Below are 23034 nucleotides of genomic sequence, written 5' to 3'. Positions count from 1 at the left end.
AAGAGTGATACTGATTCAGCCTGGAATAGAAATTTCTGATTAGATGAGGAGGCACAATTTTTCATACATATAAACAACAGTAGTTGACAAACATACGAAGTTTCTTGCATCTCTCTGTAATGTAGTGGCATGTAAGTTGGTTTGATGTCATCGTAAAGGGCTTTGTGCTTACACAAGAGTCAGGATTTCCCTTTGACAGATATAATTACTCCTCACTGTGTATGTATTAGGTCTGTGCTGCTAGTTCCATTCAATTTTATGTTTACTAACAATCCCAAATTGAAAAACTTTTCTTTGTGCGTGTGAGACAGGAGTGAAAGTCTTACTGCAGAGAGCCGGCTAGTCCATGCAAGTCCAAATTATAGACTGATCAAATCGAGGAGTGAATCTGATTTGTCTCAGCCTGAATCAGATGAAGAGGGTTACGCGCTGGTAGGTATACCTAGATTCAGTAAAGAGGGATTTTTGTTTTCAGCGTATAGATATATAAGAGTTTGGTTACAGTAAGTACTATATGTTTGTTTTAGACATGTAAAAACTTTTTAAAAAGAACTTTTAAGAAAAATGGGATAACTATATTGCATAGATATTTACCACCTATATGTTAATGTGATTCTCAGATTTCTATCTTTATTTTTTTTTAAGTTTTATTTTATTTCTTTATATTTGAGAGAGAGCACACAAATGGGGGTGGGGCGAGGTGGAGAGAGAGAGAGAGGATCTGAAGCAGGCTCAAGGGTCTGAGCTGTCAGTGCAGAGCTTGACATAGGTCTTAAACCTACAAACTGTGAGATTATGACCTGAGCAGAAGTCAGGCACTCAACCAACTGATCCCCCCAGATGCCCCTCAGATTTCTGTCTTCAGCTCTGACTTCTTCCTAAACTTCAAATTCATATATCTGATTCATTGGTGGACAGTCCTCCTGAACAAGTGAGGTTACCCCTATCTTAACCTATCCAAAAATAAATTCATCTTTCTCTCAAACTTTCTTTTCTTACATTCACTATCTTAGTAGGTGGTATTATTAACTACTCAGGATTCATCCTTTTCTTTTCCTTATTTTCTTGTCTTTGCAAACCTCCACACTCCCTACCATCTAGTTAGTCAAGTCTTGCAAATTTTAACCTTGGTATGTTTCTGATATGTCCTTTCCATCCTTTTTGCCACTGTTCTGTTCAAACTTTCCTTCTCTTTTGCTCGGACTAGTCCAGAAGCCTCCAAACTTGTTGACCTACTGCTTGTTTTGTGCCCATCTTCCACATTTCACAAGTCTGTTTATATTTCCTCTACTTAAAATCTGTCAGTAATTCTCAGTTACCTACCAAAAAAGCCTCAGGACCTGGGCTGCAGGCATTTACAGTCAAAATCAAACAGATGAGATGCTGATTTACCTAAGAAGCAGGGAGCAAAGGATGCTGTAGTGTAATAGGTAAATTATGGTGTGCAAATTGTCTAAGAGATTACTACTTTTGAGTAGTTTTGGACTTGGAGTTCATAGCTGGATTTGCATTTTGGCTCTCCCTCTGTCTTGTATGTGAATAATCTATACGTGTTACTTGACTTAACTGGGCCTTAGTGTCCCGCTGTGATAGGAGGACATTAGTGCCTCTTGTGTTTATGACAATGTGTGAGATTTTGGTCATGTCACATGGCAGCCCAAACAGAAACTCTGGTTTTTTGGACTGAGTGAGTGGTTTATAAGCTCCATTTTTAGCTCTGAAATTCCTCTATTGTGTAAATTGAGATGATGGATATGAAAATACTTTTGAAAAGTATAAAGTACTACATAAACAGAAAGGTATTGTTTCAGAGAAACTTCTAAGCAAAGAAGATTCCTCCTCTAAGGAAAGTTCAGCAGTGTCCCTAAGCAGATTTTATTGTACCATGGTGTTTTGTTTGTTTTTCCCTTCTTTTAGTCATTACCATTAGTATCTCTGTGCTCCCAGTTCATGTTTCCTCTCTTATAGTCTCTGAGATTCCTTTCAGTCTGATCAGTCTCATTATCTAGTCTCCTAATCCTGTGATAGTTTTTATTACATAGATCATGTTACTTCTCTACTCAAAACCTCCAGTGACTGCTTTTTAGAAGCATAAGTCCTTACAGGGGCCTACAAGACCCTACATATGCTGGCTCCACTGTCACTCTGATCTCTTACTGTCCTCCTTAATTGAGGACTCTCCTTCTATCACACTAGCCTCTTGCCTTTTCCATGAACATACCACACAACCTCCTTTTAGGGCTTTTACCTATTTCCCTCCCCTACCCCCACTAGAATACTGTTGTCTGCCTGGCTAATTCCCTCACTTCAGTGTTTCCTTCTGTTTTTACTTTTCAGTGAGGCCTAGTCTGACCCCTCTGTCTAAAATTGTAGTTTGCCCTCCTTTCCACATATTCAGTCCCTGTCTACCTTGCCTTGCTAGGTTCCCCCCCCCCCGCCCCCCATCCCCCAGCACCAAACATAATTTTGTTTATCACTTTCTGTTGGCCTATACTACACTATAAGCTCCTTGAGGACAGGAGTTTTTGCTGTTTCGTTTACTGCTGTATTGCAAGTACCTGCAGTATAGTGCCTGGTATGTAGTAGGAGGCAATCACTAAGTTTTTTTTTTTGGAATGGATGAATTATTTTGTTACCTGTTTTGGTAAAATATTTGTGCCCATTCTGTCCTTTCTACTCTTAAAACATTTTTTTTTAATGTTTATTCATATTGGAGAGAGAGAGAGTGCACAAGCAGGTGAGGGGCAGAGAGAGAGATGGAAACAGAATCTGAAGCAAGCTCCAGGCTCAGAGCTGTCAGTACAGAGTCTATGTGGGGCTTGAACTGAACGAGCTGTGAGATCATGACCTGAGCTGAGTCAGACGCTCAACTGACTGAGCCACCCAGGTGCCCTTTTTTTATTTTTTAGTGTTTCTACTCTTTAATTCAGGCCTTTGTTACCTTTGCTTGGACTGGTAGTTTTAAACTGCTCTCCCTACTTTTTTCAGTTCCCCTCCTTAGATCCTGTTCCCAAAGTTAGAGCCTTTTTTTTTTTTTTTTTTTTTTTTTTTTTTTAAATGCTTCTTTATTTTTTTGACAGCTCAGAGCCTGGAGCCTACTTTGGATTGTGTGTTTCTGTCTTTCTCTGCCTCTTCCCTCCTTGTGTTCTGTCTCTCTCTCTTTTTCTAAAAAATTAATAAGCATTAAAAAAAATTAAAAAGAAAACACAACAAAAATAATACCAGCTGGTCACGCTCCCTTCCTACTTAGAAAACTTAGTGATTCTGTACTACCTACCAAGAAATCAAAGATTCTGGAAAATGTTTCCTGCCTGCCTTTGGAACCAGTTATCCTCTGCAGTAATCTGTATTTTTGGCATGATAGTCCACCTGCCAGACCCCAAACATACCTCTTGAGCCTCTGCTCAAGCACTCTTTGCCTTAAATGTCTTTCTCCTGGATTTTATTGATGGGGGTCTTATCTTTTCTTAAGAACTGGCTAAAGTGTCATCTCTTCCAGAAAGCTTTCCAAGATCACATTACTCCCAGGAGTCTTCATGTTATTTCTGTGACATTTTGGTAGTATCTCTAATGAACCACTAATGGTTTGTCTCACATCATACTTATTTATGTATTATTAGTATTTCTTTCCAGCAGACCTCTTAGAAGGCAGGTTTATTGTAATGCCCCTGATGTCTTTTACAGTATGTTTTGTAGATTGATAATTCATTTCCACTGAAATGAAAAGATAAAAAATGAGGATAGATGTAGTTAAAGCAACATACTTTGAGAAAACAAATAGTGAAATCTCACTTAGTCATAGTAGGCTTAAGATTTACTATTGATTTTTACCTGGGGCAAGATTTTTACCTTTCTGAACCCCAGCTTCTTTATTTTGAAATGGGGAATAAAACTGCCTGTCATGCAGGGCACCTTGGTGGCTCAGTCAGTTAAGCATCTGACTCTTGATTTTGGCTCAGGTCATGATCTCATGGTTTTTGAGTTCAACACCTGCATTGGGCTTCCTGCTTACAGCACAGAGCCTGCTTGGGATTCTCTCTCCCTCTCTCTGCCCCTCCCCTGCTTGCATATGTGTATACTCTCTCTCTTTCTCAAAATAAACTTAAAAAAAAAAAAGAAAAGAAAACTACCTGTTATACTTGCCTCAACTGGGTTGTTGTAAAGAACAAGTTTGGTAATATTTAAAACGTTTTGAAAAATATATTTTCAGAACAGAATGGAAAGAGAGATCAGTGGAGGTAGATTGAGCCTAGATTTAGTTGCCAAGATTGTTAACATTGAATTTCCTACAGTTTATAAAAGATTAATAAACACATTTTTGAAAAAGATTTGCTCTTGATCATCTTTCTTTACAGAATGTTTAGAAAGATAGTCTTGTAAGAGATAGGAAAGTCTAGAACCAGAGCAGATTCTTTTGCAGATGAAGGGAGATGTGGGCTGAGCCTTCAGCCTGGTATAGATGAAGAGGGGCAAACAGTGGGGGCAGTTTGGGTTTTTCCAGCTAAAATACATTATCCTTCTGTCAGGTTATTTAGGATTTCCATTCATATCCTTAATATCTAGTGGTACTTCATTTCTGATTTGTGAATGAATGAAATGCTTTCTTAACATAACTGAAGTTAATCAGTTTAATGCTCAGTCTTTGCTTTATCCTTCTTTTATAAAGAGTGTTACATGATGTATTATCTACTTCTCTGTTTTAGTAAACCTCAACAGTTAATTAAGCGTAAGTTCAACTGTGTGATTGACAGTTGTCATACCTATCCAGCATTTCATACTACACTCTCTTAATCTATTCCCTCTCTTCCTTATTCCACAAAGGAGTTGATTTAGTGTATAAAAATAAATACTTTATAAAAGGATGAATTAGGTGAATGAATTAGGACTTAAAGAAACTGAAAGATAAAGCCCTGGGTGAGATTTTGTACACCTCAGACCATATCCTGTGATGTTTGGCTAAAGGTGGGCCACCAAAGAGGAACAGCATAATGATTTCCAAGATTCAGTGTCTAAAAGATATAACAAACCATTTGTTCAAGGGAAACAGATAATTCTAGTTCTGAGGCCTGAGATAAAATTATTCTGTGACCCCTCATGACCAAGGTACTGTGTGATAAAAATGTTTTCTTGCATGATCCACTGATATCTTCAGGAGCGGTTGTAACATTTCGTATTTTGTCTAGCACCAGATGGCCTGACAACATAGTTAATTTTGGTGTGTGTGTGTGTATGTAAGACGAAATGTGTTTATCTACAATGTAGGTACATGTGTCTGTGTATAACCAGGTAATGATTTTCTACAATGGCAGTTCCTAAATGAATCTGTTTTATCACTTCTACAATCTTTCTTCTTTGCCACCGTTTTTTAAAATTATGTGATAGAGTAAAAATGAAATGCCTAGTAAGACCATAATGCATAAATGAGTCAGTCACCTATGGTTTGTACTTGGTTGGCTATACATATGAGCAGAGCAGATAGTTGTCTGCACCCCTCCCCAACAGAAATATACTTCTGTTCTTCCTGAAAACCTTCACTATTTTATTGAGCTGTCTGCAGTTTCAGCAATTTGAGATTTCTAGATTTAATAGGCTTTTTTTTTTTTTTTTTTTTTTTTGAGAGAGAGAGAGAGAGAGAGAGGGAGTGCATACCCGCTTGAGAGGCAGAGGGAGGGAGAGAGAATCTTAAGCAGGCTACATGCCCAGTGCAGAGACCAATGTGGGGCTTGATTCTATGACTGTGAGATCATAACCTGAGCTGGAGTCAAGAATTGGACACTTAACCCAGGCACCCCTTAAAAACATTTAAAAATCCTTTAAAATACTGCCAGTAGTCTTAGGACTATGTTACTTTTCTGTTAGGGTGGATTCATCAGATTCTCTTCCTCTAAAATGCCTAGCCAAGACTAGTGGGGGCTTTTGAAAAGAATGTAAAATAAGAATAGAGAAAGCAATTTTTGAAAATGAGACTTTGCTACAGGAGGTATTAATAAGATTATAGTGTATTTGGAAGATAAAAGACAAAGATACCTGGGGCACCTGGGTGGCTTAGTTGGTTGAACGTCTGACTCTTGATTTTGGCTCAGGTCATGATTTCACAGTTTGTGAGTTCAGAGCCCAGCATTGGGCCCTATGCCGACTGTGTACAGCCTGCTTGGGATTCTCTCTCTCCCTCTCTCCCTGCCCTTCCCCCACTTGTGCATGTGCTTGCTCTCTCTCTCAAAATACATAGATGAACTTTAAAAAAAAAAAAAAAAAAGGCAATAATTCCAAAAAAGAAAAGGTGACAACAAAGAAAAACTTATGCTACTGTACAATGTTAATTAGCATACACCTTGACTTTGTGTTTTAGTATCTCAGAGTTATGTACCTGGGCTTTCTTAAAGCTGTTTTCAGTGGGTTTTTTTGAGACTTTTTATTAGACTTTAGTCTGACTTGACTGGTATACAGGTAGCACATTGTTATAATTTTATGTATTTTTATTCTAATGTTGTGTTAAATCTAATCTTAAAACACTTTTCACAACTAAATTTTTCATTTTTAACTTAATAGAGTGGAAGACGAAATGTTGATTTGGATTTGGCATCATCTCATAGAAAGAGAGGTAAGTATTAAGAAATTAAAAATCTGGTTAAATGATGTAGCTGTTTTTATATCTGATGTATTTAGATATGATTGTCTTTGAAACATTGCAAAAACAAATTTAGAAACATTTTATTGGAAGAGTTAAAAGGAAATTGTTTTCTTTAACATACACCCTTTTAAAACAGAAATGTCTAAGAGTTAATAACCAGTCTGTTTCTCATTTGTCATGTGTTTTGACTTTTTAAAAAGTTGTGTGGAACTCCAAAAGTAATGCTTTACATTATGGGGGGTTATGTACATTATTTGCTGTGTTTTAGTTCACTGGTACAGTTGCCATAGTTTAATGGTATTACATGAGAACTCTCCTCCACTCACCTCCTGTCTCTGCATGCACACTTTCAGAAAGTTTCCACTTTTTTTTTTTACTCTTTGCCTCTTAAGATACAGCATGTAAGACATAAGCTTATGATTTCTAGACAAATTTTCCCATGAGGAACAATTTTACGAGTGTTATCAAGAGTTTAGCTTGTTTGTTAGAAGCTCTTTCTTAGTAAATAATACAGTTAACTCTTGGTTATATATAAAAATGTATGGAAAGGACAGCTGTTTCAGAGACTCTAAATTCAAGGATACCTAAAACTCCCCAAGTATTGCTCTCTATTAACTGGCACTTTTATTAAACCCATTTATACTGTGGTTGTGAAAATGTGAAATGTTCAACATTGGTGCTAGTGGCAATTTTTAAGAGCCTGTGGGAAAAATTATTTTCTGTGATAGTAAGTCTTCTGTACTTCAAAACCAAACCCTTCTCTTGATAGCTTCCTTGGCAGAATGTTCAGTTCCCCCACAGGAAGCAAACTGAGAGATGAGGGAAAACTGAGGAATGAAGGGAAGAAATGCATGCACAGTTTTTTCATTTGTGTGTTTATAACTTAGAGGAAGAAATGTTGGCATTCTGTCAAATAAAATATGATACTTTGTCCTTTAATTAGAATACAGAGAATGATTTTTCTGAAATACTAAGAATAATGACTAGAACTGGTACTTTGTTTATTTGAAAAGTCTTTGGAAGCTATAACATAGCTGTTGGGTTTTTTTAAAAAATCATAAGGTTATTTGTGATATAAAAATAATTAAATGATGTTTAGTGTAATGTGCAATATGTATTTTATTATTTTATAATTCTTTGAAAATTGGGAGTTCATGTGTCATAATTATCCAGAAAATCCTTTTTGCATAACCACTTGACGTAGAAATTAAAATTTTGGTTAGCTCAGGTGAGCACTGTTGCTAAAATTTCTGTTATATGTGTATCATTTGGTGCTAGAGAGACAATGGCTCCAAACTTAATGAGTAGCATAAGGGATCCAGTCTTTAGTAAGAGCCTCCTGCTGTACTGATTATATTTATGCATGATAGTCCATTAGCTAAAATTATTTTCTCTTAAACCTTTATCCTGTGAGATTTAGTCTATATTAGCCATGTCAGTATGTGCAAAGTAATGTTTAGAATAAAACAGAAAGTGATATCTTTTCTCTGAATTACAAATGACCTAGAATTTCATTGTAAATTACTTAGGAAAAATAGCTAGAACACTTCACAGTTACTGTCCTAGAGTTGGTTTCTGCTCAAGTTTTTAAACTGTTATCCTATGAGTAGATGTGGAGTTTCTATAGTTGTAGGTATAAGGAGATACAAATGAATGAAGCCATTAATCCAAATATTGTTTGTGGATAAACTACCTTCTCCAAAAAGCTCAAGGCAGTACCAAAACCTATTAACTTTTTGGAATTTAACTTTACTTTGTTGAAAACAGAAAAGCAAATATAGGACCTCATGGGAAAAGTTTTTTTTTTTTTAATTATTCACTTAGGAAATTATAATAGGGAGGGAAACTAGTTATATAAATCTTCATGATATCACTTAATATGGTACCAGTTTATCCTAATAATCATTGCATTTTAATGTTCCCAGAGAAAAATCTGCTGATGGCTTTGTTCTTAGGAATAGGTGACTAGAAAGTAGAAGAATTACTCTTTTAGGAAGGCAGCAAAAATAGTTTTCAATCTAATGAATACTAGAGCTTACAGATTAAACAATGAAAATGTACACTTAATAGTTTTCTTATAGATTTCCTTCTTTAAAATAAAAGAACATTGAAAATACATTAAGGGGAATATATTTTGAAAGGAATTTTTAAAAATTATTTGTATTTAGTGACTACCTTCAGACCGCAGTGGTTTGTTTTGTTTTGTTCTTAAATAATGGTAGAATAAACAATCCTATTTTTTCCTTATTTATTGTCAGTTTGGACTAGATGCCTATCTTCATTTGGGCAAACGAATCAAGTCAGAACTGTTTGGGGCCATTTAGGTGTTCTGATTATAACTTGAGCTGTGAAGGACAAACAGATGCCCTGCCAAGTGACAATTCTCCTATGCTCTTGTTTACCCCTTTCCAGTATTTTGAAGAGGAAATGACAATTTTTTCCCTTGCGTAGCTTTTGTACTTACTAGTCTCAGTGGCCCTGAGTTATTAAAAACCTAGTAAAAGAAATTAGAGATAAGTTACTATGTGACATTCACTGAAATTAAATGGATGTATCAATAACAATTAATGGTTGTATACTCGTTTCAGCTGCTCTTCTTTTCCTTCCAAAGGCTCCTCCTTGGGAATGCTAGTGCCTATAATTTCAGTGTTTGGCATTGGGGATACTAGGATTCATGCTTTTGAACCATGATTGCTGCTTCTTGCCTCATTCAAGTTAATCTTTCACAATTGGTCCAAGCAAGCAAATATGGTAGGAATGGGTAGAGCACATAGAGCACATAAATGTAGCTGTTTGCTCATCTGTTCAGAGGCATTAAAGCTAAATTCTAAAACCAAAAAAATGTCTTAAATTACTTTAAAAAGAGATAGGTGAAACATTTCTGCTTAGTGCCTCAGAGATAATAGGACAGTTTGTATTCATTAAACACCTGTAAACTACTTCCATATGCCAGTCATTGTTCTGATGCTTAAAACATATTAACTCATTTAATTCTTAAAACAGCTCGTCAAAATTTTATACAAAACCTGTTAAATGTGTTGGTATTTTGGTACTTTGATAAATACTTAAAAGATTTGCTGTAGTTGTGTAGAACTGAGCTCATCCATCGCTGAAAGAAGATACCTAACTTTGCAGATACTTAACTTTAGTTTTCATACTTAAGCTGAACCTGGTGCAGTGAAAAATGGTAGGGATACCAAAGCAGCAATTTAAGAAGCAACATCAGGAATCTTATTAGTTAAAATACTGTATGACTTGATTTTTTTCACTCCTTAGGCCTTATAAATAAAGTGTTAGGGTTTTACAGCTAAAAATAATACTGGAAACATTTATCAGCATGTGTGTTTCATGGTATAACATGTATGGGTGAAATGCTGTTTTTATCTATGCATTTCAAATTAGATTATATAAAGAAGAGCAAATGTAAATGTTGTCTCCTGTATCAAATTTCTCCTTTTGTCTTCTGATTTTTGTGTGGTAGTGTATTTACTCCTTTTTGGCCAGTTGAGCCCCAGAAAAAAGAAGAGCTTCAAGCAAGTACATGATGGCATGTTTAATTTTTTTCCCCTTTTAGCTTGCCTACATATTTTATGGTTTATAAAGTATGTATTGCAGCTCTGCCATGTTCATTTTGAAAATTCCATTTAAGAACCAAAATTGTAAGGACAAGTAAACCATCTCAAAAAAAGTCTTGTTGAACTTTGTATTTCCTTTTTATAGTAGATGACTCTGAAATAATACTAAGAACTGGACTTAGTCACAATTACTCTATAGAAGCTTTTATTGTACTTTTCAGACACAGTATTTCCTATATTCCAGTGAAACAATATTGAACAAACCAAAGTTAATCAGGTTGTTACAATTTTTTTTTAAAGACTTAAGAATTCTTTCATCTCTCATTTCCATAATATAAGTTTTTGTTTTAAAGTATTTTTGATGTCAGCCTAAATATTTGGCTTACGGTTATTTTATTTATTTATCCTAATGTTTTCATATGCTGCTTTTCCTGTTCTTTCTTTTAGTCATACAGAATTTTGTTTGGGTCATATACCTAATAAGTTGCATGTTTTACGTTGGGGTCAGCAAAGTATGCCTGGTGAACCAAGTCTGGCCTGCTACCTCTTTTTGTAAATAAGGCTTCCTTGGAATGCAGCCACACTCATTTGTTTATATACTGTCTGTGACAGCCTTCCTATTACAACAGCAGAGTTGAGTGGTTGCAGCACAGACCTTTAAGACCCACAAAAACCTGAAATATTTCCTGTCTGACTCTTTATACAAAAAGTTTGACCCTTGCTTTAATTTGCCAAGAGGATTTTAATGGGTTGGCCACCCATTTCTAGAACATTTTGGGTTATATCAAAGCAATTCACTCTTTGTATATTCTTCATAGTCAAACCTTTGTGTAGGCAGGCAGTTGACATTTCCGTGTATTGGTGACTCATGAAGTTGATTAATAACAGGAATTTGTAAGATCACCTCCCTCCCATAAAATTAAGGAATTAGCATTATTAATTTTACAGATCAAATTTTTGACCTCCATTTCCTCAATTGGAATTTGAGGACTGGATAATCTTCAAGGTCTCTTTTACATCTGTGGTTCTAACACTAGCTCATTGCACATTTTATTTTCATTTTGAAAAGTAATTTGTAAGTATTGGAAAACAGAACATTTTATTCTGAAATTTTATTATTGAACAAACAAGCTCAGTGCAAAGAGCCAGAAACTATTATTTGTAAGTTAAGGCTAAATCCACATTCTGGATTTGGGGTGCTTACGGAAATGGAAAATGATTATTTCTTTTTTTTTTTTTAATTAGCTTCTGCTTTATTCTTTATAATTTTTAATTTAATCCATTATGCATACTTGGCATTATTCTTTGGGTTGTTTTACTCTTTTCTGTTTTACATGAAAAAAATAATCAGCTGTCCAGTTTGGAGAATTTTTCAGATTGGTTATTTTTCATGCTCAGTAAAACTGAAAATTCAGCATTTTTTAATCTAAGAATTCTTGCTAAAACATGGAAGGCAGAGTAACCATGTCTTCTTTGCTATTCTAAATTATTCTAGTAGAATGCATATAAATTAATTCAGTTACTTTATAATATTAGCTAAATTTCTACATCTGATTTTGAAGTCCTGGGGTTTTATTGACACCAGTGTAGTAATTCAGAAATAAGTCAGGCAATCGTTATTTATTAATTTTTTTTCTCCGTGGGCATTAGTGTTTAAATAGTTCTCTTTCCATATCTTTTCCATCTAGTTATACAACAAAACAATTTTTGGAATGCATATTTTATTGACTACCTTAAGATGCATTCCTAATAGAGAAAGTTGGTATATTCATGTGATAGGACATTATACAGTACTCACACAAATGAATTACAGCTACATGTAATAATGTGAATGAATATTGGCAATATACTGATGGAAGAGAGTATGCCCACAAAGATTACATAAAATGATACTTCTTTATAAAGTAAAAACTCACTAAAACTAAACATTATTTGTCTTGGCAATACATATAAGATAAAACAATATTTAACATTAATAAAAGCAAAGGAATGATAAACCCAGGCTTAGGGATAATATAGCCTTAGGTAGGAAGAGATATGGAGAGATGGATTAGAGGAGGAACAGATAGGTAGATACAAGTTACTATCAGTTTTCTAGTTCTTGTGTTCACATTTATTATAAATAAATATAAATACAAAAGCAGGCCATGTGTGGACCAGTGATAAGAGATTATCATGAGCCAAGGATTATGGTTAATCTAATTCATGTACCTGACATCAATTAAATTAAAAAAAACAAAGCTTGTAAGAATTGGACATTTATATATTTATTTAAAGCTAATATTGGCATATGACTTGTTGTGTTCAAACATACTAACGTATTTGTTGTCTAATGTTTTAGTCTGTTTAGTCTAGAAAATGTCCACTGGCAAAACTAATGATATTATATTTAGCAACTATTGTGACATCACTTGGTAATTTTAAATAGATATCATTTTACTTCGAATCTCATATATTCTTGTCTGTGAAACTTTGCTTCCTCTATATAGGAGTTTCACAACATGCAGTAAATATGCATATGACACAGTGAAAGTGTTCCTTATATTAATGAAACCCAAAGGGTGATGTTTGTGTCTCCTTTTTGTATAAGTTTACTTGCCCTTCTATATCCATTTTTTGGTAATGTTTCATTGCAGATATGTAGACACTTTGCTCAGTCTTAACTTACTCTTTGCAATGATAATGTTAAATTGGATAAAATTCTAGTACTTGTAGGTCTTACAAGCAGTGTTCCAAGTGCCTAGTTCTTTTGTGTTCGTAAATGATGGTCTAGTTTAATATCGCAGAGCATTTTAAGCTAAGCATTTTGAGAGCAGCTTCTGCCTTTCTTTTTCTTGTGGCAGTGTGTTGCTAAAGCGCTTTCAGAGACACTGATACATCAAACAGGGCTTTCCCTTTATTTTCTTACATTGCTCTGGTTTTTGTTTGTTTTTTTGTTTTTACCAAAGCATTTTGCTCAGATTCACTTAATGCATGCATGTAATTCAAACGTGAGTGTCCATTTCTCACCAGTTGGTATGGTAGCAGCACTCAGCCCTCCCCTAGTTTCAGAATGTATGCTCTACTTGGTTGTTATTGATACATGTTTGTTCTGTTTGTATGTAGGTCCTATGCACAGTCAATTGGAATCCTTGAGTGACTCTTGGGCTCGCCTGAAACATAGCAGAGACTGGTTATGCAACTCCTCTTATTCCTTTGAGTCTGATTTTGATCTTACCAAGTCTTTGGGAGTTCACACTTTGATCGAAAATGTTGTAAGCTTTGTGAGTGGAGATGTGGGGAATGCTCCAGGTTTTAAAGAGCCAGAGGAAAGTATGTCTACGAGTCCCCAGGCCTCTATCATTGCAATGGAACAGCAGCAGTTAAGGGCAGAAGTAAGTCTTTGATACTTACTCCTCAAGAGGCACTGTGGAAACTTAAATGGAATCACTGACTGTACAATAGTAGAAAAAATTTTTCCTTTTCATCTACTCTTTGCCTCTCCCTCTCCTCCACCTGAACTTTTTGATGTCACTATCATATAATGGCATAATATATTGTTTGAAATGGACAAAGTGCATTTTTAATTGCCATCTCTTAGAACAAGATACTGTAATCTTAAGTCTTGCCTTGTCTCCTAGAAACTAAAATGAGACTGGCTGGTGAGCATATACATCTGCTTCTTAGAGCCTCTGGTTTTGACCCATTTGTCTCCACTTAAAAAAGGCTAGATTAGGACACCACAGTAGTAATGATGAATGCTGAAGTTAGTGAACAGAACTTTAAGGGGACCTAACATGCCTGTGTAGCCTCATAGTATTTCCCTCAAAATATTTATTATTCTGGTTTTAACATGTACACAAATTCTTTAATACTCTTCCTTTAGGATGTGGAGGTTAATTCCCGTTCTCTTAAAGTAAGCAGGACTTAGTGTCTCGGAGCTAGCAGAGTATGAAAAGGGAAAAACATGAATAATTTTACATTGCAGAAGCCTGACACACATCACCTTAGCCAAGTGATCAAGATTAACATTATCAACAATAAGTTATAGTGACATCATACATCCCTGAAAATAATGTGTTGAGAAGAGGACTTTATAGTATTTTCCCCTAAATCCATAACTCTAGTCCAGTCATGAAAAAATATCAGGCAAGCCCAAATTGTGGGACATTCTGTAAAATACATGAACAGCTCTTTCGAAGGAAAGATGGCAACTGGGACAGACTAAAAGAGACTATGGAGACATGACAACTGAATGCAAAATGGTATCCGGGATTGGATCCTGGAACAGAAAAGGAACATTTTGGGAAAACTGGTAAAATCCAAATAAAGTCTGTAGTTTAGTTATAGTGATGTACCAGTGTTCATTTCTTAGTTTTGATAAATGTACCATAGTCACCTAAGATGGTAACATTAGTGGAAAGTAGGAGGAAGGCATACAGGAAGAATCTATACCATGTTTTCAACCCTTCTGTACTATTGTTAAATGTACAGTTATTTCAAAATAAAAAGTTATTGAAAAAAAAAAAAAGAGAGATAGGCTGATGGACTACAGTGGTAGGTTTTGCCCTCCTAGCTAGGGACGAGAGAGCCAGATGTTCAAGAGACCCACAGAGAAACCTTCCAGAAATTCTTTTTCTAATTCTTGAACGAAACACTATTCATTCTATTTAACTTCCCTGTAAGTGAAGGAAGCAATAATCATAACACTTTATGGTTTTGAACCCTTCATATATATATATATATATATATATATATATATATCCTCATGAGCATCACAGTAGCTATGTGAGTAGGTTAGAAAAAGTACTATAGGATTAGCCTTATTTGACACATGAAGAAACTGAGATTCAGAAAGTTAAGTGAGTTTCCTAAGGCCACAAAGTACATGGAAGAGTCTGGCCTTGAAATTAGGTCTCATACATCCAGATCTGCTTTGCTCATGGTCCTGTGTAGCCTCTTAATTACTGAAGTGTGCTAGTAGAGTTTTTAGAAATATTTTGATTTTAATGATAAAATAAATGTCTACTTTAATAGAATAGAGCCCTAAGAAACGTCAGGATTTTCTGTGCTAAGTATATTATCTGTGTTGGAATTCCTTTGTGTCTCAGTTCAGTGAAGAACTCTAAAATATATTCATTTTGCTTTTCTCAAGCTACGTTTAGAAGCACTTCACCAGATCCTCGTTCTTTTGTCTGGGATGGAGGAAAAAGGAAGCATCTCTCTGACAGGAAGCAGATCAAACTTGGGCTTCCAGTCATCCACACTGCTCACGTCTGTGAGGCTGCAGTTTCTAGCAGGGTGTTTTGGTTTAGGCACTGTGGGACATGCAGGAGCCAAAGGAGAGAGTGGCCGATTGCATCACTATCAGGTAGGTGACAGATCTGGCGTGTGAGGATGCACCTTGCAGTATATTCAGATTCTGGCCATTTTTATTTTAAACATCAGTTTAATAATGCTAAGGTTTCTGGTGTTTAACATTGAGATTTAAAAATATAAAGACTTTTAAATGACTCTTAAAGCTATCTAAGTCGTTTAGTTTCCTGAGTAATAGTAGTATAGTGGAGATTAGGTGAACTATGGTACTGTTGTTTTTTTAGATCCTCTGCTGGCTCAGTTGTCATAACCCTTAGCCAAATTGGATAGAGATAGATCTAATTTGGGATAGGGATTGGTGTTTGGGAGGATGGGTTTCCAGAATTTACATTTATACTTTTATCATTTTACCCAGTTTCTCTGATGACTTGAAAAAAATTTTTTTTGAGTGTTACCTTTATGTCTTCCATATTTAGAGAAGAAAAATTGCTTTGTGGGAAAGGAGAAAGAATATATAGAATCAGGAATTGTCAAGCATTTAAATATAAATTTATTATAAAGCTTTTATATATTGAACCATACTGAATAATTAAAAACTGCCATAGGACTCTAGCACAGAGTAGGATAAAATGCTATTACTTTTATTTGGTAGGAGGTGTCATTGTTACTAATAGAAAAAGTAAATCTTTATTCAGGATGGGATCAGAGCAGCTAAAAGAAATATTCAGATTGAAATCCAGGTGGCTGTGCATAAGATTTATCAACAGTTGTCTGCTACCCTAGAGAGAGCTCTACAGGCAAATAAGCATCACATTGGTGAGTAACTGCCCCCACAAATATAAGATGCAGGTTACATTTTATGCTAGATACTTAATGTTCTATATCTTGTTTTAACATTAATAGGTCAATTTATATGTAAAAGAATACATATTTGAAAATGTAGTGGTGTTCCACATTACTATTTATATTTTTGAATATGCTTTGTTTTAGTGTGTTGTTTACTTCAAAGAAAATTCTCAATTGTCTTTCTTTCTTTTTTTTCTAGAAGCCCAGCAACGTCTCCTTTTGGTTACAGTTTTTGCTCTGAGCGTTCACTATCAACCAGTGGATGTTTCTTTGGCAATTTCCACTGGTCTGCTAAACGTATTGTCGCAGTTGTGTGGTACAGACACCATGCTGGGACAGCCTCTGCAGTTACTGCCAAAGACGGGTGTTTCTCAGCTTAGTACAGCTTTAAAAGTGGCTAGTACAAGATTGCTCCAAATTCTAGCTATCACTACAGGGTGAGCATTATAGATGTCTTGATGGAACTGTATGGCACCTGGTCTTTTCTCATTTGAGTAATTTCCACTTCCCCCTAATGTCCTTTGTGTGTTTAAGTACATTTACCCTACTATGTTATTACCCTTTTTTTTCGCTGTTACTTCATGTAGGACTTACGCTGATAAACTGAGCCCCAAAGTAGTTCAGTCCTTGTTGGATCTACTCTGTAGTCAGTTGAAGAATTTGTTGTCCCAAGCTGGTGTACTACTTATGGCCTCTTTTGGAGAAGGGGAAGGAGAAGAGGGTGAAGAAGAAGAAAGAAAAGTTGACTCCAGTGGAGAAACTGAGAAGAGAGATTTCAGAGGTAGCATAACCCTTTTTTTGTCATTATTTACAAGCATTTATTGAGTCCTCATGTGAATATTAGAATGTAGACTTCTTTCTGTTGTGAGGAGTGAAAGGATTTTTTTAGAAAGAATTTTCATTTACTCATTTATAAACTCTTTTGCTCTCCAAATAAGTGTGATTTCGATGAGCTCCTGACTGAACCTCTTCTCTTTAAAGTCTTTTAACCCTGATATAGCAACCATACTGTTCCCTAAGTTCAGCTTCTCCTTGGCTGTCCTGGTTCTAGAATCTAGAGGTTCTAGGTGACTGATTCCCCCAGGTTCTGTTTTCTTAGCATTTGATCCTGACAACCCATCTTTAACCATAGTCTTGACTTAAGTGTTCCCTCAGGAACACAGGTTTTCATATATGGAAACTAGGTTAAAATTAAAGGACCTGAACAGTAGAAGTACTTCCTATATCTGCTACATAATTAAGGAATAAAGATTTAAGATTGACCATTTCTTAAAGAGATTTTTATGAAACTGCCATGTCTTATTACTGTAATAAACTCTGGGAGACCTTAAATCCTCTCTGGACCAAGATGGCTGGCTGGCTGGCTAGCTAACTAGCCAGCCAGATGAATGAATGGATGGAGAGAGAGCAAGTTACTTAACCTTTCTGTGCCCCCAATTCCCTCATCTGTAAATAAGGATAATAGAACCTTAGAGTGTTTGAAGACTAATTAAATACATGCAAAGCACTTAGAGCAGTGTCTGGCACATAGTGAGAGCTGTGAATGTGGATGTTAATATTCATACTGGAATACTGTACTAAATATTAAAATTAAATAAAGTAATATTTAAATAATATTGTGTAGATAGGTGGGTTGGTAGAGGAAATACCTGTGGATACAAAAATGATAAAACATGGTCTCTACCCTTAGAGACCTTCTAAGGTAACCAGAGAGGCAGACATGTCAACAAATAATTACACTGTAATACAAGAAGCTCAGAAGAAATAGCTAAATCTCTTAAGTCAGAATCTAGGAGGATATATGAGTCTAATTAAGGACTAGCTTTTGGTTTGAGGGGCTACCCCTGTGTCACATTCCTTCTTCCTGTTTATATAAAGAGTGTGGTACTTTTACAAAGACCGTGCCAGACTCACAAGGCATGGTAAAATAAACAAGCTTTTAATGCCTCCTCCTGTTTTTCTGAGATCCAGTGAGGGATACAGGGTGATTAAGGTAATAGTTTCTCACCACTCTGTGCTGAGTACTGCACATATGGACAGCAGGGAAGATCTAATAGAGTTACTTCTCAACTTATAGGCCCCTTAGGAAAACTGGGCCCTTCCATATCTAGTAAAGAAAGAAGCACTTCTTCCGTAAGTGCATCTCAGCAGGTGTAAGAGCAGATGGGATTCACATCCATTCCCCTCAGGTCGTCCTAGAGAGAGGGCTGTTGCACCATCTCTATTCATGGGGATGGCTGGGAGTGAGACTGATGCAAGTCAACGGTGGCCAGCTATTAAAAACCCCACAGACACTCTAAAATACTTAACTGAAAGTAAGGTGTACCTTTGATTTCAAACTGGTATTGGTACTGAAACACATACCATCTCCAAGTTGTATTAACCATCTTTCTATTTAAGGTCTCCAAACTTAATTAATTTAACTAATTAACTAATTTAGTATCATGTTACAGAGATACTTGCTGGGAGTGAGGATGGGGAGTAGGATAGAGCCCTCATAACAGATTTTCCCAAGGATCTCTACCAAGAGAGAAGGCTTCATAGAAGAGGTAGCTCTTGAACTGGATTTTGAAGAATGTGTAGGAACAGGGTTGGAGTAGTATGTGGGTATCCAGCTCAGGCTAATAACTTTATATTCTTCAAACTGATATTATAAAAATATTTGCTTATTAGCATTTAAGTAAAGAAGAGGTAGAGGACCATGTAGAGGAATTGTAGCAGAGGAGTACAATTGTCTCTCATTGTCACCAGCGTTCTAATTCTGTCATAGACATGCACACCCATCTCAGCAGAACAGATGTCCTCTAGTTATGACAAGATGTCTGTGAAAGTAGATTGCTGGCCATTTAAGTGTGGTGCCCTTGGTGCGGGGGTCTCCTTCTAAGTGACTCGTCTGTGTATTCCTTAATTTGACATGCCAGGATCTCCCTGAAAGGAATGCTGTGTATAATACTTGCCTCCAAATCATTATGATTTTGTATGTTTTAGTGCCCTGTAGAGATTGATATTCTGGGCAACTGCCTCACTGGCATACTTCTTCCTCTTGGCTCTGAGTAGGATTTGCCAGGCTGAGAGGGTATGAAAGGTGATGGATGATGATAGAACGTGGTGTGTTACAGGAAGAGCAGATAGTCCTTTGGCCTAAAAATGCACAGGGTGGAGGGAAACTATGAGAGGCGCGACAGGAGAGAAGCCGGTACTGATACTCGTGGAAAAACCGAGAAGATTGCTTAGAGCAAGTTTATATAAGAGATATACATGGAGTTGGTGCTCAGGCAAACCAGACACAGCCTTAGAAATGTGTTTCTTTGTAGAATCTGAAAACACAAAGTCTTCTTTAGGGATGTGATTCTTAATTTGATGGGGCTGGGGGAGGTCACAGACGTTTCGAAAATGTGAATCAAGTTGTGAACTCTTTTACTAGTCAGATGTACACACAGTTTTCATACAACTTTAGGGGGTTCACAGACCATTTCTCTCAGATTCTACCTCATAGAACTCTAGACTTGGATAGAGAACTGTTGCATTTTAAAATAGCAGTAAAAAAAAAAATGCACAAAACCAAGTACACATACTTTGTTCTAGCAACCTCACTATTATTGTACACAGATGTAAAAAATGTTTTTAAGTTCGGCTTTGTTTTCTGACCTTTCCCCATGGTGTTCTTTAAGTTTTAAAAATTCAGCAGCCAACTGACAACTTAGATTTTGAATTAGGTTTGGGCTAACTACAATCTAAATGCAAGTTACTTGGTATGACTTTTTCCTGTTGATTTTTGGTTGTAATGTAAACTTTTCTGTTTACTCTTCAGCTGCTCTTAGGAAACAACATGCAGCAGAACTGCATCTGGGGGATTTTTTAGTTTTTCTTCGCAGAGTTGTATCTTCAAAAGCAATTCAATCAAAAATGGCTTCCCCAAAATGGACAGAGGTGCTTCTAAACATAGCATCTCAGAAGTGTTCTTCAGGTATATGACTTTTGCCTTATTTTAGAGTGTTTTTATACATTACGTGTATTTTATTCAGATAATACCACACTTTAACAACATTGAATATTTGACCTTGATTTCAAGACTTTTGTTTTCTGAGTACTTACTCGGTCAAAAGAAAAGTCCAATTTCAGGAGTAAAATTTGATAGGAATTAATAGAAAGTAGCACCAGGCTAGATTATGGATTTAATCTAAAGAGAACTTGGCTCTATTTGTTTGGATTACCATAATAAAAATAAGCAGAGAACATCCTGTTTAATAATTGGTGCAGATTTTGATGTCACTTGTTGGATTATCAAAATGCAGGTCTGATTGTCCGTTCTCTATAATCATAACATGATTTCTGTTGTCTTGATTGTAACTTCTGATTGTATGCTGTCTATGTGAGGTCTATGTAATAAGCTTAACTCCAGGTTCTTAGTCTAAAAGTCTGGTCAGCCTTCATAGATTACTGTCAGTCCTTTCCTAGTCTTTTTTTTTTTTTTTTTTTTTTTTTTTTAATTTATTCATTTATTTTGAGAGAGAGAGAGAGAGCACAAGCGGAGGAGGGGCAGAGAACTGAGAGAGAGAGAGAGAGAGAGAGAGAGGCATGTGGAGCTCAAATTCATGAACCATGAGATCATGACCTGAGCCCAAGTCGGACACTTAAATGACTGAGCCACCTAGGTGCCCCACCCTCCAGTTTTTTTTTTTTAATTGTGGTAAAATATATATAAAATTTGCAGTGGTGTAAAATATAAAATGTACAGCTTTTAATTATTTAAGTGTATAATTCAGTGACATTCACTATATTCACAGTGTTAATCAACCATTACTACTCTCCATTCTGGAACTTTTTTATCATCCCTAGTCTTTCTTAAATAGGCTAAAACAAATTTAATTTTCCATGGTACATGTTGTTTTATATGTATACGTTGTCAGTATACTTTGCTAGTTTTTCTTAACTCGTATAACTTATAACAGGCTTTTTTCTCATTTAATAAGGTGAACCTTATATAATATTAAAATCTTGGAGCATAAAGAAAAAACCAGATATTCATTTATTTTTAACTGGTTTTGTTGTAGTAGTAGGTATAAAAAAGAGCATCATTATTCTGACTCTGCTTTTGCTTACTTCAGAAAAGTACAAACTGCTTACTCCCCATTAATCCGAACAGTCTCTGTGAGGCAGTCAAGGCATGGATGGAGAAGCAATGAAAGGATATGAAAACCTGAGCTTTAGAGATTAACAGACCTGTTTAAAATTCTTCTTCTGCCTCTGCTGAGCTATGGTCACATTACTTAACTTCTCTCAGCCTCACTTTCCTCATCAGTAAAACAGGGATGTGATGTAGGATTTATAAATTTTTTTTTTTCAACGTTTTTATTTATTTTTGGGACAGAGAGAGACAGAGCATGAACGGGGGAGGGGCAGAGAGAGAGGGAGACACAGAATCGGAAACAGGCTCCAGGCTCCGAGCCATCAGCCCAGAGCCTGACGCGGGGCTCGAACTCATGGACCGCGAGATCGTGACCTGGCTGAAGTTGGACGCTTAACCGACTGCGCCACCCAGGCGCCCCAAGGATTTATAAAGATCAATAGAGTTAATGTGTGTGAAATGCATAGCATAGTACCTGGCACAGGTAGTTATTATAGTGCTGTTCCCTTTTATATACAGAAAAACTGAGACGTAAACATGAATATTCATGTACATTAGTGGGTCTGGGCTGAGTCCAGAATTCTTGTGATAATAGGTTGAAGTGTTGTCCATTCCACCCATAAATGCTTAGGAGCCTCAAATATGTTTATTCAAGAAGTTCATTTACACTTTTAAAAAAATTTCTTAATGTTTATTTTTGAGAGAGAAAGTGAGAGTGGGGGAAGGACAGAGAGAAAGGGAGACAGAATCCAAAGCAGGCTCCAGGCTCTGAGCTATCAGCACAGAGCCTGATGCAGGGCTCCAACTCAAAAAGGTCACAACCTGAGCCAAAGTCAGACGCTTAACCAACTGAGCCCCTAGGTGCCCCATTTACACTTTTTAAAAAATGTTTGTTTATTTTTGAGAAAGAGAGAATGTGAGAGAGAGAGAGAGAGAGACCTAGAGAGAGAGACCTAGAGACCTAGCACAAGTAGGGGAGGGGCAGAGAATGAGGGAGACACAGAATCCGAAGCAGGTTCCAGGCTCCAAGCTGGAGTACAGAGCCCTACATGGGGTTCGAACTCACGAACCATCAGATCATGACCTGAGTCAAAGTCAGACACTTAACCAACTAAGTCACCCAGGCGCCCCTCAGTTACACTTTGAATTTAAGTCACACTGATAATAAGAAAATGTCTTTTCCCTCCCCAGGTATTCCTCTCGTTGGTAACCTAAGAACAAGGCTCCTTGCACTTCATGTCCTTGAGGCTGTGCTACCAGCTTGTGAATCTGGCGTAGAAGATGATCAAATGGCTCAGGTTTCTATTTTTAAAGCTATTAGAAGATACTTTTCACATCTGTAACATTATTTTTCCAAAATCTAAATTATAGTCTCTTCAGTTGTAAATGTATCATTTATTTAATAGCTAGACTTCTCCTTCTGAAATTGCTTTATTATTTAATTTCCAAGCAAGGAGAAAGAGAAATTAAGTTATGGGTGTGAGGAGTAGGGAGATAGTGAATACTTAAAAGGTCAGAAGGAAAGGAAGATCTGTGGAATTTCTTCCTAGGTTTGGGCC

At 36.3% G+C, this 23034-nt stretch overlaps 1 protein-coding gene across 11 annotated transcripts in view; it reads left to right on the top strand.

Moving 5' to 3' along the window:
- HERC1 (HECT and RLD domain containing E3 ubiquitin protein ligase family member 1) overlaps positions 1-23034 on the top strand; it is a 189982-nt gene that overhangs the window by 95401 nt on the left and 71547 nt on the right. For 10 of the 11 annotated variants that reach the window (XM_086710897.1, XM_086710904.1, XM_086710902.1 and 7 more), the window contains 9 exons: positions 312-432; positions 6550-6601; positions 13312-13580; positions 15341-15556; positions 16197-16317; positions 16547-16784; positions 16935-17128; positions 20159-20314; positions 22667-22773. In XM_086710897.1, coding sequence (XP_086567023.1) covers positions 312-432; positions 6550-6601; positions 13312-13580; positions 15341-15556; positions 16197-16317; positions 16547-16784; positions 16935-17128; positions 20159-20314; positions 22667-22773 — 1474 coding nt within the window. Of the gene's footprint in view, positions 1-311; positions 433-6549; positions 6602-7119; positions 7133-8061; positions 8066-8899; positions 9006-13311; positions 13581-15340; positions 15557-16196; positions 16318-16546; positions 16785-16934; positions 17129-20158; positions 20315-22666; positions 22774-23034 lie in introns of all 11 variants that reach the window. The other variant, XM_086710905.1, reaches the window with a different exon arrangement.

This window comes from Puma concolor, chromosome B3 (assembly GCF_028749965.1).
Source record: "Puma concolor isolate L17-30 chromosome B3, mPumCon1.1.hap2, whole genome shotgun sequence".
NCBI classification, from domain to species: Eukaryota; Metazoa; Chordata; class Mammalia; order Carnivora; family Felidae; genus Puma; species Puma concolor.
This window is presented reverse-complemented; position numbering and strand designations above follow the sequence as displayed.